The sequence below is a fragment of the Babylonia areolata genome, chromosome 3 (assembly GCF_041734735.1).
Source record: "Babylonia areolata isolate BAREFJ2019XMU chromosome 3, ASM4173473v1, whole genome shotgun sequence".
NCBI lineage: Eukaryota > Metazoa > Mollusca > Gastropoda > Neogastropoda > Buccinidae > Babylonia > Babylonia areolata.
This window is the reverse complement of record NC_134878.1, coordinates 11,403,140-11,421,492: the sequence shown is the minus strand read 5'-3', so window position 1 is coordinate 11,421,492 and position 18,353 is coordinate 11,403,140. Positions and strand designations below refer to the sequence as shown.

Here is an 18,353-nt window from a genome sequence, read left to right as displayed (position 1 = left end):
GGAGAGACAGCGAGGAACAAATACATAAATACTGGAATACAATATTGAAAGAGAAAGATAATTTCATTCCACATGCATACATGTACAAATATTCAGGCGCACCCCCCCCCCCCTCCTTGTTCTACACACGAACATAATACACATGCACTCCAATTGCACGCACACACACGCATGCGCGCGCGCGTTCTGTCATACACTAGACACAAAGAACAAAGTTTTCTCCACCTCACCAATACTTAAAACGCAAAACTCATGGCGCCTACGAGCGCTCCCTCATCCCCCCTTCCACCCACCCCCCACCTCACTCACACCCGATCACACATAACAAACAGCCTCTTCTCCCTTTTCTTTTCAATAACACAAACAAACCAGCCGCTAACAACACACTATGTATATCGTACACAACAATAACACGCTCTACTCTCAGAGATAATAAGAAACATGTTTCACTATTTCACCAATCATTTTCATTGTAAATTTGTTTTGGTGCAGTGTTTGTTTGCCCCAGAAAGGTATTTCCCCAGAAAAGGTATTTCTTGCGTGTATTTGTTTCGTGACGTATACTCAGCGACGACACTTCGAGCTGAAGAAATCTGACGCACATACAAGACTGCACAAAGAATGGTTCAACCTGAGTATGTTGAAAGCGAGTTTCATGACAATATACTTACGGTGACCTGGATCTGTGTGTGTCCTCTGGGGGTCTGTTCCTGCAATACAGAGACGCAAGTGCACAACTTTATGCATGAACACACACACATATACTGGTACACTAATAAACGCGTGCCCGCACACACATATACACAAACGCATCATTAAACAAAAGACATTTCAGTAGTAGATTTACCAACACGTCAACAGTAGATAAATGAATTCTAAGGAAATAATGCAATAAACAAATGGTCTTCATAACGAAACGGAAAAATAAAATACCGAGATACACACAAGTAGGAAATGATGGAAGCGAGAGAGATAGGAGAAACAGAGGGTGAGATAGATAACTGAGAGAGAGAGAGAGACAGAGACAGAGAGAGACAGAGACAAAGAGAGAGACAGAGAATGGCAGAGAGAGAGAGACAGAGAGAGAGAGACAGAAAGGCAAACGGACAGACAGACAGAGACAAAGAGAAAGGGGAGAGGGCGAGAGAAAGAGGGATACACAGAAAACACGAAACACTGACAGACAGTCGAAAACACAAAATCAACCCCATCGTCACTTTATAATATACTACTTAGATTAAAAACGCAATTAGGACAAACATGAGCAACATCATACATCACAAAAATGTCTATTCTTTTCCACTCTCACAATTAAAAACAGTTCTTGCCCGTAAACCCTATAAAACTGATAATCACAACCTCGTCACTGACACCCATTCCTGTAATGTCTTCATTTCTATGTGGATACACAAGCTGCGTGGACGGTGCTAACCAGTTCCCTGATAACAGTTTTTAAACATAAACTATTTTTTCATTACCGTTGGTATCAATTTTTGTGTAATGTCACTTCTCTCCATGACGCACAGTGGCGGGGTCGGTTTGGTGTGGGACTCCTGATTCAGTGTTAAATTAGTGATCAGGGTTCGAGGACCCCGTTTCGGCATGCTGTTTTGTCCTTGAGAGAGGCACTTTACTCCGATTCTCCTCACTCCACCCACGTGTGAATGGGTACCCGACTTCGGCTGGAAAGGTTAAAACGGCGGAAGAAAAGGACTGGGCCCGCCTTCCTACGCCGAGCATGAGACACAGTAGATGTGTCTTCACTGTCCCCATGGTCATAGAAGGCTTGGGGATCTTTAACTTCACTCCCTCCCCCCCACACCCCCCTTCTCTCTTTTAGCATGGACAGTCACTAAACTGTCTCTCTCTTTATCCTTCACTCTCTCCCAAGGAACTTACTTGGAAGCATATTTGAGCGCCAGCCCAAGGAAAGACAGGAACTTCTCGTAGTTGACCTCGCGGCTGTGTCTGTCAGTGGAGACGAACATACCGGCCGTCAGTTGTAGCAAGTCACCGGGCATGCTGAACTGTTGACACAGACGGAGCAGTTTTATTTTCTATTGACTGATTTCTTTGAAGGAGGTAGAGAAGTACAGATAGGGACTGTTAAAACACACACACACACACACACCACACACACACACACACACACACACAAACAAAAACTAAAAGAACAACAGTGACCAACAAAAAAAAAGGTGATGTTGGATATGTATACGACGGGTGAATGAAACACAAAGAAAACTGATGGTAATTTGGTTTATTAGAGTGTGCATGTGACGTGGAAACGAAAGCATGACAGAAGTGGAGACTGAGAGAGACAGCCAAGAAGGGATATGCGGAGAAAATGATAGAGGGAAAGAAAGAAAAGTCAGACAAAGAGAGGGAGAGAGACATAGACAGACAGACAGACAGAGACAGACGAACAGACAAAGAGAAAGAGAAAGAAAAAGACAGAGAGAGAGAGAGAGAGAATGTGTGTGTGTGTGTGTGTGTGTGTGTGCGTGTGCGTATGTGTGTGTGTGTGTGTGCGTGTGCGTATGTGTGTGTGTGTGTGCGTGTGAGTGAGAGACAGACAGAGACAGAGGGACAAAGTGAAAGAGAAAGAAAAAGACACAGAAAAAAAGAGACAGATCGAGACAGGGAGACAGAGACGGACAAAAACTGAAACAGACAGAGACAGAAAGAAAGATAGAGAGATAGACAGCGAGAAAGAGAGAGACAGTATCAGTATCAGTAGTTCAAGGAGGCGTCACTGCGTTCGGACAAATCCATATACGCTACACCACATCTGCCAAGCAGATGCCTGACCAGCAGCGCAACCCAACGCGCTTAGTCAGGCCTTGAAAAAAAATAAAAAAATATATATATATATATAAGCGTACATACATAAATAACTAAATAATAATTATGATGAAAAAAAAAGGTAGTAGTAATGAAAATAATGATAAAATAATAATAATAATAAATAAATAATTAAATAAATAAGACAACAATGATGATAAATAAGCAAATAAATATAAAACATGAAGACACACATTCACACATACACCCACACATGCATAACAGATATGCCCCCAAAACGCAGTTTCATAGATATGAAAGCACAGTCAAATACATATAAACGTGCAGAGACAGAGACAGAGAAAGAAAGAGAGGAAGAGAAACAGAGAAAGAGACAGAGACACGGAAAGAGAGAGACAGATAGAGAGAGGGTGAGGGAGAGATAAACGGGATAGGAACAAACAGACCTCAAGGATCAGAGACTGGCACGCATCTGTTCACTCACGTCCACATGATTCGGGTTGCACAAACGATTTCAGCAGCGCTATGTGCTCAGCCTTAAAACAAAAATTTCCAAAGTCAACGCTTATTCCACTGCCTTTGGAATAAAATCATTAGTTCTAAACAAACATGGCGCTGCTGGGGTCGCTCATGCATCCCAGACTATTCGAGCTATGCAAAGCCTAGCGCTGTCAAGAATGATAGTCAGTCGTGTCCGACTATGACCATCAGAACAGCGATGGAGGCGACTGCTGTCCCACCTATCTGGGCAAGAATTAGATTATAGTGGAGAGTGTCTTGCCCAAGTTACATTCCCACTCTCTCGGCCTAACGGGTTTTAGGACAGTCGGCGATGGGATGGTTCCCAAATGCCAAATGGGCCGCCAAAGCTGCAGCACTGTGACACAGTGCAATCTTGCCTCCTAGTTTGAGAGTAACAACGGTCCTTCACAAAAGACTAAGCTGTAAATGACTTCCCATTACAATGGAGAAACCATTGATCATACATCTCTCAGTTTGCTGTTTAGAAGGTTCATGCAACCCAGGCGTGGCGTGTACCTACCATCTGTCTGTTCATGCAGTCGTTGAGGTCCTGGTACTGACAGTATCCGGACAGACTTTTGTCGTGCGTGGTGGCGATGTCCAGGTAGATGTCCCTCAGCTTCAGGGGGCTGTGCTGACCCATCTCCTCCGCTATCACTTCCAGTAACCGCACCTGTCAGTGTCAGTCAATCAGTAAATGAAGGATTGTCATTTTCAATTTTCCAACGGTGGAAATATCACAGCATAGGCTATCTTACATTATTATCTTCCGTTGTTTTATCACAGGAAGACACATGAAGCATGTCTGCAAGCAATATAAATATCGAATACCATGGAAGAAAAATAACGCAAGTACAAAAACAACAAAACAACCGAAACAAACACAAAAAAACAACAACAGAGAGAGAGAGAGAATCAAAATATCATGCCTTGAGCATTGTTCACACAGTTACAGCTGAAGATGTACTCTCATCCTTTGTGTGTGTGTTGAAGGGGTAGATAGTGAGGATCGAGAGTGGCAGGAGGGGTTCTGCAGGTTCTGCAGTCTCCATCACTAAATGATTTTTTTTAATCCATTACTACATCTGTTACAACCACTATTGACGCTAATAGTTACAATGAAGCTCCCACTGCTACCACCACTGTCACTGTAGCTACAGCCATAGCCGTTCTCCCTGATTCCATTTAGTTTATATATACAAAAAAACCACACCAAAAAACACCTCTTCAGACGAGAAAACAACAAATTCCAACCATCACAATCTTCACACTCCACATGCCCTACCCACCTCATCCGCTTCCGCGACCTGAATCGGGTAGTCTGACAGCGAAGAGGTCAGCTTCTTCACCAGCTCGGTTCTCGTCAAGGGAGCCTCCTGGACCTTCACTGCAACATCCCCGTCAAAAGACCTCCTCATTCCATTCACAGCCGGTGGGGACTGCATGGACCTTTTAGCCCCAGGCTCTTTAGGGTCGTACAGAGGCCTGAACCCGTTAGAACGATCAGCCTCGCTGGAGTTGAAAGGTCTCCTCGGCGACGTCCTACCGTTCTCGCTGTTGAACTGCCTGGTCCAGGGCTCGGGCTCAAAGACGGTGGATATCTGGCTGTTCTTCAGGCGATTGCCTTCGATGGGTGGCAGGTGCGGGTAGCGGGAAGAGATGTCTTTAGAGTCGGGGCGTCTGGAGATGAGGTTGGTGGGCCGCCCCACAACCTTGCTTTTGGAGAAGGGGTCCTGGAAGACAAACACTTTTGGTGATGACGAAAATCTGTTCAGATATGACTCAGGGAGTGGTGTATCTGTTCAACTGTGACGCACGGAAAGTCTGTCTGTTCAAATATAGCAACATGCAAACACCGATTTGTTCAAATATGACACAGGAAAGGTGAAGTTCAAATATGACTGCGAAAAAAAATGCATTTTTTGATGACAAAGTAATTCATTAAATCTTTTTCGATATGACAACACAGATGGACCTGAAACTGCTGTCTTAAACTAGAGTGGCTTTTCTTCGTATTTTTAAGTTGGGCATGTACAGCCTCTGAGACTCCGAAAACGTGATGATGACTGGGTCTGTTGTCATTTTGCTCAAATACAGACATCGAGAATATTTTTCATTTATCTGGTAGTCAAACATGTTCACTGACGGATACAAACCAAAGTAGAGTATATTTAGAATTTTACTTGTTATCGAAAACAAATTACGTGATTTCATTAACAATGTAAACTGTATAAGTAACAAAGTCAAACATATCTTTCCACTGATTAAACGATATCAAAAGTCGGTTCTATTGTGTGTGTAATATCTTTGGAAAAATCAGCGTGCAAACGCTGAGAAGAATATTCTAAACAAACAGATACTGACACAAAAAGAAATATCTGTTCCAGCGCTTGTCACCATCTATCATCTCTATCCAAGTTGTTTCAATCAGTTTAAACCAAGAAAAAAAGAGAGAAAAAAAAACACAAGGAAAGTAAAATGTATCGTGGTTCTTTGAAAAAACAACAACAGAAGTTTAATACAGACATCGACAGCACAATTAATAAACTCTATTACAATGCCGAATGCATAACAGCGCTCCTTAAATAAGCAAAAAAGCAGAACAAAATGAAATGGTGTGTTTAAAAAAAATTAAATCAATGTCAGTTCTTAACATGCATCGACAGCATAAAAACAACACACTCGCCTAAGCTTAAACCGCATTCTAAAATAGATGATGATTTAAAAAAAAAACTCAGCTTATTTTAAAATAACTTAAAGGTGTCAAATTCAGAACACACACACACACACACACACACACACACACACACACACACAGAGTATTAAAACCATCCATGCCCCTGTCACCAAGCAAACACAGCACTCTCCATTTAGTTTGGACTGTTACCTGATATTTTGTTAAGGTCAATCACTCTCTTGTTCCCTCGCAAAATCGAAGTGGCAAGTCCGGACCAAGGAACTGTGCCTCATCACAAGTATGTTACTTTGTCAATCAAGCAGGTTTAGACAAGCTCCACTTACAATTAGTTAGGTCAACACACCACCAAAGATTAACCAACAGCAGCTGGGTTAAGTGCGAGTCCACCAGTGCAAGTATCCTTCAGCCTAAATGCAGCATTAACGAGCTTGGTACAATACTGAAGAAGAGAAAAAATGTTATATACGTCTCTGGCGACAGAGTAAGGTATTATTCGGGGAAACCCTTCAAGGGTAAAAGGAACGGCAGGGTTAGCAAACTGCAAAAAAAAAAAGATGTCAAATATACTTACTTCAGAAGAGTACATGGGAGGGAAATCTTGTGGTGGAAGTAAGAAAATACAGAATGATAAACGTTAAAGCCACAACCACACAGGGGCCAGACCAGAGCAGGTACAAGATACTGAGGGCAGTTTTAGGAAATACACGACACAGATGGAATGGTGAAGCACGAGGAGAACGTTTGAAGATACCACCAGCACCAAGACGTGAAAGGGGAAAATATGAACAGAATCGGGAGGCAAGGGAAAAAATGTAATGATACCTGTACTAGCTGATTGTGGTCTGTGACCATCCCGTGAGTTTCAAACTAAAATACAAAAGGCATACGGAAACTTAACAACAACAATTCAATGAAATATAAGTGCACAGTTAACACATGGAACCAATAATTAATATCGTTTTGCCATCCAACGAAATCAAGCCATGTCGATGCTTAATTTCATAACTGTGACAATTTTAGTTTTATCCTCTGATTCAATCATTATAAGGAAAGAAAACTGATTCATTCCTACGCCACACATAAACACTAAAAATTGTATTCCTTTCGTGATACAACTGAATCACGTTGAGGTCACGTGATCAGGAAATGGCGGTGTTGCTCCATGTAATCAGATCACTCAGGCATACGAACGGTGAAGGCGGCACAGTTTCAGTTTCTCAAGGTGTCATTGCGTTCGGACAAATTCATATATGCTACACAACATCTGCTGGGCAGATGCCTAAAAAGCAGCATAACCCGACGCTTGTCAAGCCTTGGGTGAATGCATATATATTTGTGTACCTATCAGAGCTTTGGGCTCTTTTCAGTTCGTCAAGTGCGTGCTTCACACGGGGATCTCAGTTTATCGTCTAATCCGAATGACTTGACGCTAACTTTGATTTTCCATTTTAACTTGGGAGAAAGGTTGAGAGCGGGAATCGAACCCCTCAGGAACACAGTACTGGCAGAAAAGCGTCTTAGAAATCCTGCCACTTTCCTACTAAAGCTGTACCTGTTGATTTTGCATCCACTCAGCGGGTTTTACACATCTTTGATGCACATTCAAAACACGAGGCATACACACACGTGTGTGTGTGTGTTTGTGTGTGTGTGTGTGTGTGTTTGTGTGTGTGTGTGTGCGCGCGTGCGTGCGTGTGTGTGTGTGTGTGTGTGTGTGTGTGTGTGTGTGCGCGCGTTTGTGTGTGTGTGTGCGTCTGCGTGTCTGTCTGTGTGTGTCTGTGTGCGCGCGCGCGTGTATATATATATATATATATATATATATGTGTGTGTGTGTGTGTGTGTGTGTGTGTGTGTGTGTGTGTGTGTGTATGTATGTATGTGTGTGTGTGTGTGTGTGTGTGTGTGTGTGTGTGTGTGTGCAGAGAGAGAGGGGGTGGGTGGGACTTTTAATGATACGCTGATAATTACCCAGATTTCATAAGGTGATCTGAATCACTGGGCAGGAAAAAAATCTTCATGATTCATTTAGACGCACGAGCACATAAAGAGAGAGAGAGACAGAGACAGACAGACAGACAGACAGAGACAGAGACAGAGAGAGAAGGATTGAATAAAGTCGTTATTTCCCATCGGTGGAGATTTTTGCACACTGGCCGACTTCATTATCTGCCGTTGTTCTATGAGACACACAAACATATACGCATGTAAATGTAGTCATACTTAACACACGTGTACATGTACAAGGATAACGTAGCATCAAAATCAGAGACACAAGAGACAGGGAGAAATAGAGAGAGAAAGAGAGAAAAGAGAAAGAGAGAGAGAGAGAGAGAAGGAAAGGGACTTCTTGCCATATTAGTCGATTTTGTAGACCCCCCACCTCCTTTTTTCTTTTCAACTATTCTTCTTTACACAATTTTCCTATCGGCGATTTCATGAAGAGCCAAAAAATATTTTCCAAGTGAGTGAACGTCCCCATCAATTCCTGTTTCTTCTGAGCTGGGGTCTGTCTGTCAGGATCATTCACCTGGCACTGTGGGCAGCGGGATTTTCAGGATCACTGAAGATGGTTGCTTGGTTGATACGAAACAACGTGGTGGTAAGAAATACAAACTCCACAGCGCATTGAACTTCCAATTCGTTTGACCGTTCGTAGACCGCAATGCCCTGAGGTAATATTGTTCTTCGAGAGAAAAGTGTGTGTGTGTGTGTGTGTGTGTGTGTGTGTGTGTGTGTGTGTGTGTGTGTGTGTGTGTGTGTATTAACGAGAATGAGAGAGAGGGAGAGACAAAGTGAGACAGAAACAGAGCCAGGGACAGAGAGAGTCTTCTCTTTTTGAATGAATTATTATCTAAAGTGCCTCTGTTTTCGACTGAATTATTATCTTAAGTGGCTATCGTCCTATCACTGTTTTTGTGAAATATTGTCGACTTGTCAATCAAATCTGATATCAGCATGCAGAGACAACTCATGACGGAACAGTCACCTGTCATTACAGGTGCGCTTTTTACAGCTCTCTCTCTCTCTCTCTCTCTCTCTCTCTCTCAAACGCAAGAAAAATATTCGTGAATATTTTCTTCTACTTCGCGGCATTAAATACAAATCAAACAAAGGCATTACGAAAAAAAAGAAAAATTGGACGACCCATGCCGAAGAAAAGCCCAATCAATGTATTTTCAGTATATTTTAAATCGCCAGCTCTCTCAACAAATGAAGTCTATACGCCTCAGTATCTTGCAACGGTCTGGACTGGCAGAAGAAGGGATTAACGGGTGCGGTGTGGTGGGTCGGGGAAGGACGGGGATGGAGGGGAGATGGATTTGCTGGCCAGGTCAAGGTTACCTCGTTGGGGCGGTACCCTTGTGTGGACGTCAAATGGTCGGGGCTACACGGGTAGCTGTGGTAGTGATAGCCCTTTGACAAAGGGGAGAAAATAATAATCATATGTATGTTTTTAAAGACCGCATATTGTCTCGTCTGAGGGAAAGGGAGAAAGAGAGAGAGGGGAGGAGGGAGGAAGAGAGAGAGAAAGAGACATGGAGGGATGGAGGAAGAGAAAGAAAGAAAGAGACAGACAGACAGATGCTGAGATAGAGAGTCAGAAGGAGAAGGCGTTGGACGAAGGCTGGAGGAAGTGAACTTTCTCGCCATGACATATTTTTTCTATCGCTCTACACGGAGGGGGGGGTCCCGCCGCCACAGTACAGCGCCACCTCATGTCAGTTTCTGTCTGAGTCATTGCCTGAGAATTTTTCTCCAAATTTGCCATGGACAAGCTATTTGGTTTCTGTAACTTCTATAACATGCCTTCTGCTCAAGGTACCACGGTTTATTGTCTTATCCGAAAACCTATAGAACTAAAACACACTGTTCAAGATCCAGCGAGGGAAGAATGGGATGAGTGGAAACGGGACGAGAATGGGGAAAAAAGAAGGTGAGGGAGACCAAAAAAACAACAACAAACAACAACAATCCCAAAACACACACAAAAAAACACAACAAACAAACAAAAAGAAAGCAGTAAATGATTCCTAACAAGGCTCGAACTGGGGATTTTTCTGATTCTAAGCAGGCGTTCTATCCCACTAGGCCACCACCCGAAGACGACATATAGCTGATTGCATTATCATGAGTTCAGTTTCAGCTTCAAGGAGGCATCGCAGCGCGCGACTGATCCATACAAGCTACACCACATTTGCATAAAAAGGCAATCATGACTGAAAGCGTTAGCAAATGTATTCAACACGCGGACCAACAAAAGTACTTTTCCAATTGCAATACACAGTGCGATTCCACTTTGAAGGATTTCACAATCCATTTGTCGGAATGATGTCGGAATGATTGCTTGCTCAATTTGCACGTTAAACGTGTCACCAACAAAACATCAAAGGAAACATTCTAATCATGTGCACCCATCATGAAAAAAAAACCGCTTGTAATTCGTTGTCCATTATATATATATATATAGAGAGAGAGAGAGAGAGAGAGAGAGAGAGAGAGAGAGAGAGAGAGAGAGAGAGATTGAGGAAATACGTTTGGCATGACAAAAGAAATACTTTTTTTTTTAACCAACAGGAAGATAACATTTGCAAAATTAATTTGTTTTCAAAGTGACCGTGATTTTCGGATCTTATTTTCGTTTCTTTTTAGTCTTGTCTCTTGTCTAGTGACATCATCATAGAACAATAATAATCTAGCAGTCGCTTAAATCCACACATCGGGCAACTTGTTTCCCAAAGCATAAAGAAGAGGAATACTGTGAAACTCACCAAGTAAGGCTTGTTGTAGCGACGTGCAAAATCGGTGAGCGCTCGTGGGTCCACATGGTTGGGTTTGTCCGACACTATGGACAGCTTCTCGTACCTCGGGGTATGCCTGGCCACCAACAGACATTTTATAGCCACACTTTCAGCACACGTGACTTCAAGGCAAAGGGTTATCAAAACAAAGCAAAAGCAATATTTAAAACTTGTAAACAATTGTGGCATTGGAGCACATATGAACTCAATGCGAAGAATAGGTCAGAAAGGCACGCGAAGTTTATGGAACGAAATGCCAGTGAGAAGACAGCTTCATATATATATATATATATATATATATATATATATATGATAATTATCACTGGTGTTTGAACAAGAAACTCACAAAAACAACACCACAATTATGAGAAAAAAAATCGGTCAGTAGAGACCTTTTTCAATGATGAATGTAAAAAATGAGTGTGAGACAACTGAGCCCACTGTGACAAAGTGTGTACATAGAAAGCAGAGAGAGAGAGCGAAAAAAAGAAAATAAGAAGACAGGACAAGAAATGACAGGAAAGAAAACATCATAGTCTCTCTCGTACGATCGACACTGTATTCACTAAAAAAAAAAAAAAAAAAAAAAAAAAAACAACAACAAAAAAAACAACACCGCTCGCCCATTCTACACACAAGTCTACACACGAAAGCAATATTTCCTGAACACCCAAAACATATCTTAATTATTCCGGGAAAAAAATATCAAGCAACCTCCACCCTTTTCCGAACTGAAATTATAAAATCAATCACGCTGTGATCAATTGCCTCGCGCGTGGTTGAACACGGGAGTGATGGTGACAATAAATCCCTTCCAAAACTCGAGAGTGGGACACCAGGGTTGGGGGTGGGGGATCTCAAACACAGAGGCACTTTCACGGTGAATCACATGGAATCAGGGGCGCCTGGAGAAGAAAAAAAAAGCATAGAAGGCATCAGATATGCGCGCTCATGCCCCAGTGAGTTTTAACAACTGACGTACCTATTCTTTCGCCGATGGCGGGGGGGCCTGAGAGAGTTGCCTCCTACTGTTTGGGGCGTCTGGCTGAGTCACTGGTACCCAACCTTTCACACACGACTTTCCAAACGATCAGTCGGTCTATTCCTTTCAATTGTATTCAGAATCCCCATTCCCCCTCCATTTTTCTGCCTTTTTTCCCTTCTTCTTCCATTTCTGCTCTATTAAAAGAGAGGGAGAGGGAGAGTGAGAGAGAGAAAGAGAGAGAGAGACGGATACGGATAATTTATTCAAGTATTGGCCGTTGCCCCTCATGAAGGGGTGCAAACACATAAAGACATAACAAAAGCAACAAATAATATGCAGTCGTATCAAAAAGAAATATACTTAGTTCAGAATTCTTGGACATCAGAGTTTATCGCAGTCTGAATGCTTTAAACAGATAAATAGACAAATTGCGAATGGTCTGTTCGTGTCTAGAAGCCCTGAGTGACGCTAATCTGCGCTGACTGGGAAATTTATAGAATTTAGGAGGTGTATATTTAGTTCTTAAGTCATGCAGGACAGGGCAACTTAGAACGAAATGTATTTCATTTCCTTCTCTCTCGCTGCAAAGTTTGCACAAAAAATCAGTTGCATTATGTATTCTGTAACGCTAACAGTGTGCTGCAATATCAGAAATACCAAGTCTGAATCTTACCACTGAATACTTCTGAATACCACTGAACAGTGTCGATCTACGTTTAAATGTAAACACATTTTGACATCCGGTACAGTACAAAATGTTCTGCAGACATTAAATCACTCGCTATTACTAAGATGAAAGTCCCATTCCTGCCATCTGCATACAGCTACCCTTTCCTTAAATACTCTAAGAAAATACTCTCTATGCACTGGTATAACCAAACATAACTAAATCTAACCATGTACAATCTACAGCGGAAGTTTGAAACCCTGTTTCTCTTACCACGTGCATCCAGATCGAGCAAGATTCGATAAGACTTGTGAGGTAATCTAGACTCCTGCATTCGCGTTAACTTTAACTATTAATAAATACATCTTACACATGAATTTATATAAATAGGGTACCTATTTGTTTCGCATGTATACAAAATCGTTAAGTGTTCCCATTTCTACCCCTAAAAACCTCCTGAGCGTATGTACTTTCTCACAGAGAAATGCTGCATTATCTAAATCCCAAATCTCAGCACCATATTGTAAAATTGGCTGAATTTGTGAATCAAACAACTTTAAAAGTGTATTCAGGGAATTATTTTTCAGCTTGCATAATTTCTGTGGAGTACACAATAAAGCGTTTTTTACTCTACTGGCTAAGTCACCACATGCTGCCATAAAACTGTCTTGTAGTAAAATAAATTCCTAGGTATTTGTATGCATTCACTACATGCACCATTACATATCCATCTTTCTCTGGCAGCTAAGTAACCCCCCGCTCCTTTTCTAAATAAAATAATGCCACTTTAATCCATGTTCACTTTAAAATGTGGCGTAGAGGCTGCACGAGACAAACTATTCAGCTGCGTCTGTTAGCCAATAACGGTTTCAGACAATCAGGCAACATCCTCAGCAGTAACAATAAAAACAACTAAATAGTCATGCGTGAAAGTTGCACTATGCCTCCCCTCCCTAATAATTTCTAATGCAAGCTCGATGATGAATAAAGAAAACAATACAGGACTACAGACATCTTGTTTCACGCCTCGGGTACAGTCAATGTAATCTGTTAGTCTAGCACAACATCTAACCCTGGCTTTGACACTGACATAGACATGCTATGGATATATCTGTAAAACTTACCTTTGAAACCATTCTTCCAGAGTATGTGTGTGTGAGACAGACAGACAGACAGAGAGGGACAGACAGACAGAGACAGACAATAAAGGAAAGAGTGGGAGAGAGGGGGGTGGGGGGGACTCGAGAGAGAAAAAGGGGAGGAGAGAGCGAAGGGGAAGAAGGGAGGGAGGGAGGGATAGAGAGAGCGACAGACAGACAGACAAAAATGCGAAATAGGACGGGAGGAAGGGGGGGGGGGGGTGATAACCCTATTCCTTCTCAATTAGGCACATTCCCCACCCCCCTCCTGGTGCACCGCTTTGCGTCACCCACTATTACCTATCAGTCAATCACTCTCGCTGTCAATGGTACGAGACGCCAATGATCATTTGATGATCTTTCATTGCTCCGTCTGGGCGTGTGCGAAAAGGCATACATTCGGTCGAAGCTCACTTTGCATGGTGACAAACTTTTCTAATGCAGTGACGTTTTGTGTGTGTGTGTGTGTGTGTGTGTGTGTGTGTGTGAGAGAGAGAGAGAGAGAGAGAGAGAGTGAGTGAGTGAGTGTGTGTGTGTGTGTGTGTGTGTGTGTGTGTGTGTGTGTGTGTGTGTGTGTGTGCGTGCGTACGTGTGAGAGCGAGAGAGAAAGAGAGTGTGTGTGTGTGTGCGTGTGCGTGTGTGTGTTGTAGTGCAGTGTAGTGTAGTGTAGTGTGTTGTGAACGTGCAGGATTAAGGTGTATACGCGTGATATTTTTAAGTCTTTTCGCGCCTTGCGAGTGTGAGCACCACTAACGTCGACAGTAAGTGCTTCAGTCATGAGACAGAGTATACAACTGAAGGGAGTCTATTTCTCCTCCCTAACATGAAGACTCCCCTCATCCCACCACCCACACACTCCCTTCTTTATTTACTTCCACAAGTGAAAAACCCCTTCTTCCTTCACCGCACACCAACAAGACAATGAAATATTGGACATAGACTTATCACAATCACGGAAACGAAAAAAAATGGGTCATCAGAAAAATAAAAAGGGCGTAAGATGCCACAGAATTCTGAAAAGGTTTTCTTTGTAAAATGATGATCCACCAGGAATGAGGGTGAACGAAAACTGCACAGAGATCCATCCAGGTATGAGAAACGCTATCGGGGCTAGGCTTATAATCTATGCTTCCATCCATCATCCAGAGAAAGTAACGACGCGAAGAGGATGGTTGCTGATCACATCCTTTTTTTTATCATTACGCCCAAGAGACCGACAAGACACTTGAACACACATCTCAGAGACCTTGCCTGAAGTGGACAACTCAACAGTCACAACCATACCGTCTGAGCTAAAACACACAGTGCATCCTTCATCATCATCAATATAAACAAAACAGTCTCATAGTCTGTGGCCTTTCATGCCCTGCTCTCGTGGTGACCTCAGTTTCGATACCCCTCCACTTCTGTGCTTGGGGTGAGTCCTGTCAATGTCTTCAGTGTCGGCAGATTCATGGGGGGCTGTTGTTTAAGGGACGTGCTGGCGGTCTCCACTCTGGGAGGGACGCTCACTCAGTCTGGCTCGGCGACTAAGCCATTACTGTCATTAGTAGGAGGCTTAGTAGGTGGTGTTCTAAGTACGTCGAATCAGAACAGGCACCACTGAACACCACCGAAGTTACTCAGCAGCAGTGCAGGGTCTCCTCTGGTGAGTGGCCTCCTGGCGACCTAACATCGATGGTTCCCTGCGGACTGCCGACGGTGAATCTGTGACGGACGAATCCGGGTGTGGCCGTGTATGGGGGAATCTAAATGATCGGCGTGGGAGTAATGCCACTGAAATGGTGCAGAAGATGGGGCAAACAAAACAAAACAAAACAAAAACATAAAAACACAAACAAACAAACAAAAAACAAAAACAAAACACAAAAACAAAAACAAAAAAACAACAACAACAACAAAACAAACAAAAAAACAAACACACAAATAGTACAGTGAGCAAGACCGGTCGTTTATGAAAACCCATAATTCAAGTTTCCGATGAGGCCAGGAAATCGAATCTGTAACCTTGTATTTGGCCAACCGCTACACCTCGACGATAATGTGAAAGAAATGTGTATTTTGACGTAGGAATGATCAAACATCATTAATTTTTATCATACACAAAACTTGGCGAATTCAGACAAGTTTTAGGCCACGGTCTTTTATGTGATGTCTTTATACAACATGACCATGGTATTTTTCAAATGGTTGTCATAAAGTGAAATGTGAACTAAGGGCGGACAAGTGCAAGCGCACCGGTTCCCGATTGAGGACACGTTTGAAAGACTTTCTGCCTTTCGTCGTGAGGAAAATAAACTTATTCGTGCCAGATCTCTTGGAAAACGCCACAGGTTTCTTTTCTGTCGTTCTTTGTTAACGCTCTTTTTTTGAAAATGAGCTTGGAGTTTGTCGACTCACTGAGTGTGGGATTTGGGAATAATGAAACCACGGGACGTCATTTGTTTCGTATGCACGACCTTATTTTCATGTTGCTGTTTGATTTGATGTACTCTCCATCTGCTCTGAGTTCGTGTCAATGCGGATCAAAGAAGTTCAACTGCTAATTGTCAATACCTTTCTCTGCAGGAAAGTGTTTCTGCCGAACCCATTATCATCTGAAAGAGGGTACGTCTGTCAGGCTCAAAACAATGGGTTATATGGGTTCAGATAGCTCTTGATGTTATAGTGGCAGGGGGTGCTTTGTTACGCTCTGCTAGACATCATTTCAGCGATCTTTCTCTCCCTCTTTCCTCTCTCAGGACTGGAAAAAAAAACAAACATATTTAATCGAGTAATTCATAATCCTGGTGCGGTCAAAGAAAATTTCGTTTCGCTTCCCCTCTCTCCCCCTCTCTGTGCTTGTGTGTGTGTGTGTGTGTGTGTGTGTGTGTGTGTGTGTGTGTGTGTGTGTGTCCAAATAAACCTATACTGAACTTTTTTCTTTAGAGAAATGCCAAATGAGAGACAGAGACAAGGAGACATAAAAATAAACTGAGAGGCAAGAGCGAGAGAGGAACACAGAGGGAGAGACAGACAGACAGAGGAACACAGAGAGAGGGAGGTGAAGGAGAGAGAGAGAGAGAGAACGAGAGAGAGAGAGAGAGAGAGAGAGAGAGAGGGAGATGAGGGGATAGGGGGTGGAGAGTAGAACAAGCCCTTTCAGCCTGATGAGTCAGTGATGTGGAATCGGTTTGCAAAAATATGTCGTCAACACTCCCAGATTTAATATCATTTACATAAATTTCTCATGCCTTTCTCTGCTGTCAACATTGCCAGATTTAATCTGATCTGAATGAAATCAGCTCCCCCACCTCCCAACCACTCCAGTATTCTTGCTATACGATTTCTATTTCTTACCAGTTTCTTTCTTTCCTCCTTTCATCTTTCTTTAGCAGTGTGTTTCATTTTCTCTTTTTCATTACTTTATTTTAACCCTTTCCTTTTGGGTTTGTTCACTGATTTTGCGGGTGACTCAGGGACAGAAGAAGAGGGAGTTTATGACATCCAACGCCGATATGATCTTCCTGCCCCAGGTAAAACGCGTATCGTTTGCAGAGGCACGCTCCCATGCGCCACGTGAAAAAGGAAATGCAAATTCCTCCCCCCCAAAACCCCGGTCGAGCTGTCTGTATGTGTATCTTGCCCCAAGCGGCGACTCTTTCCGACAACAACCTGTATACGCAGATCGTATGCAAATCACGGGAGAGTTCACAACTGGGCATGGTTCCGTTTTCATGGTTTAGTCGGGAGCTATAGAAACAAACGTGCGTGCGTATACTTGTTAAAAGTCAATGGTAGTGATTCCGATTTGAATGCGAACAACAGTATTTCTTTTGTATACATTATCAGCAATGGAATTTTATATTCGACGCATCGTGTTTTACTACCACTGGTACAACTTCGATCTCCCAGCGTGCGGTCGCTCACACACGTTTGTTCATTGAACAAGTGATTCCCGTATTTCTTCTGCCAGGACTAGTTCCAGTCCAGACATCTTTAAATAAGACAAAAATGTATGTGCTTTTCTCCATCGATACAGAGATTTTGTTTTATATTTACTTCTTTCTCCCGTCTCCCCCCCAATCCCCCTTTTGTGTGTGTGTGTGTGTGTGTGTGTGTGTGTGTGTGTGTGTGTGTGATAATGGAGAAAAAAAAATCTTTTTAAACCGGACATGTCTTTCGCTCGGTTGCTCAAGGCTACAGCCAATGCTTTGATTATGTTGCCACGGAAAGTGAGAACTCCACAACCTGGCCGTAGAAGAATAAAGTTGAATTGTTATAAGCTGGAATAAGGAAAGTGGGCCATTAGTTTTCAAGAAAACCGACCGCTAGGTGTGGTATTACCTATCGTTCATACGCTTTCCTTTGAAAATACTAGAAATATAAGTTCACTTCCAGCCTTGCCACTGCCTAAAATTCATGTGGTCACGCCAAGCCCACACATGAGCCAATAATTTTCTGATTATAAAAATAACTATAATCTTTTGAGAGATGACTTGGAGTGACTGATTTCCGCCGAAGGGTACATTTGCTGGGCTGGTTGTTGGGCGGCTAATATCTTTCAGGACGTATTCGTGCTCAGTTGCTGTCCATTGCAGAGACAGTTTCTTTGGTTTATGATCGCTTCCGTGAGGGCGCAGACCGCTCGGGGAGGCAAAGTGTGCGTGCCTTGATCAAGTGTGATGGGTGGAGGTGTAAGATAAATCTCTCTCTGCCTCATGCTTCCTGACATTGAGGGTATTCCACTCATTGAGCT

At 42.7% G+C, this 18,353-nt stretch overlaps 1 protein-coding gene across 6 annotated transcripts in view; it reads right to left on the bottom strand.

Annotated features, from left to right (window-relative positions):
• The window catches only part of LOC143279722 (uncharacterized), a 63,084-nt gene that overhangs the window by 8,486 nt on the left and 36,245 nt on the right, over positions 1–18,353 (bottom strand). For 3 of the 6 annotated variants that reach the window (XM_076583836.1, XM_076583841.1, XM_076583839.1), the window contains exons 3-8: positions 10,795–10,900; positions 9,368–9,439; positions 4,617–5,060; positions 3,848–4,000; positions 1,900–2,027; positions 672–710 (exon numbers count right to left, since the gene is read on the bottom strand). In XM_076583836.1, coding sequence (XP_076439951.1) covers positions 672–710; positions 1,900–2,027; positions 3,848–4,000; positions 4,617–5,060; positions 9,368–9,439; positions 10,795–10,900 — 942 coding nt within the window. Of the gene's footprint in view, positions 1–671; positions 711–1,899; positions 2,028–3,847; positions 4,001–4,616; positions 5,061–6,847; positions 6,893–9,367; positions 9,440–10,794; positions 10,901–18,353 lie in introns of all 6 variants that reach the window. The other 3 variants (XM_076583842.1, XM_076583837.1, XM_076583840.1) reach the window with 2 other exon arrangements.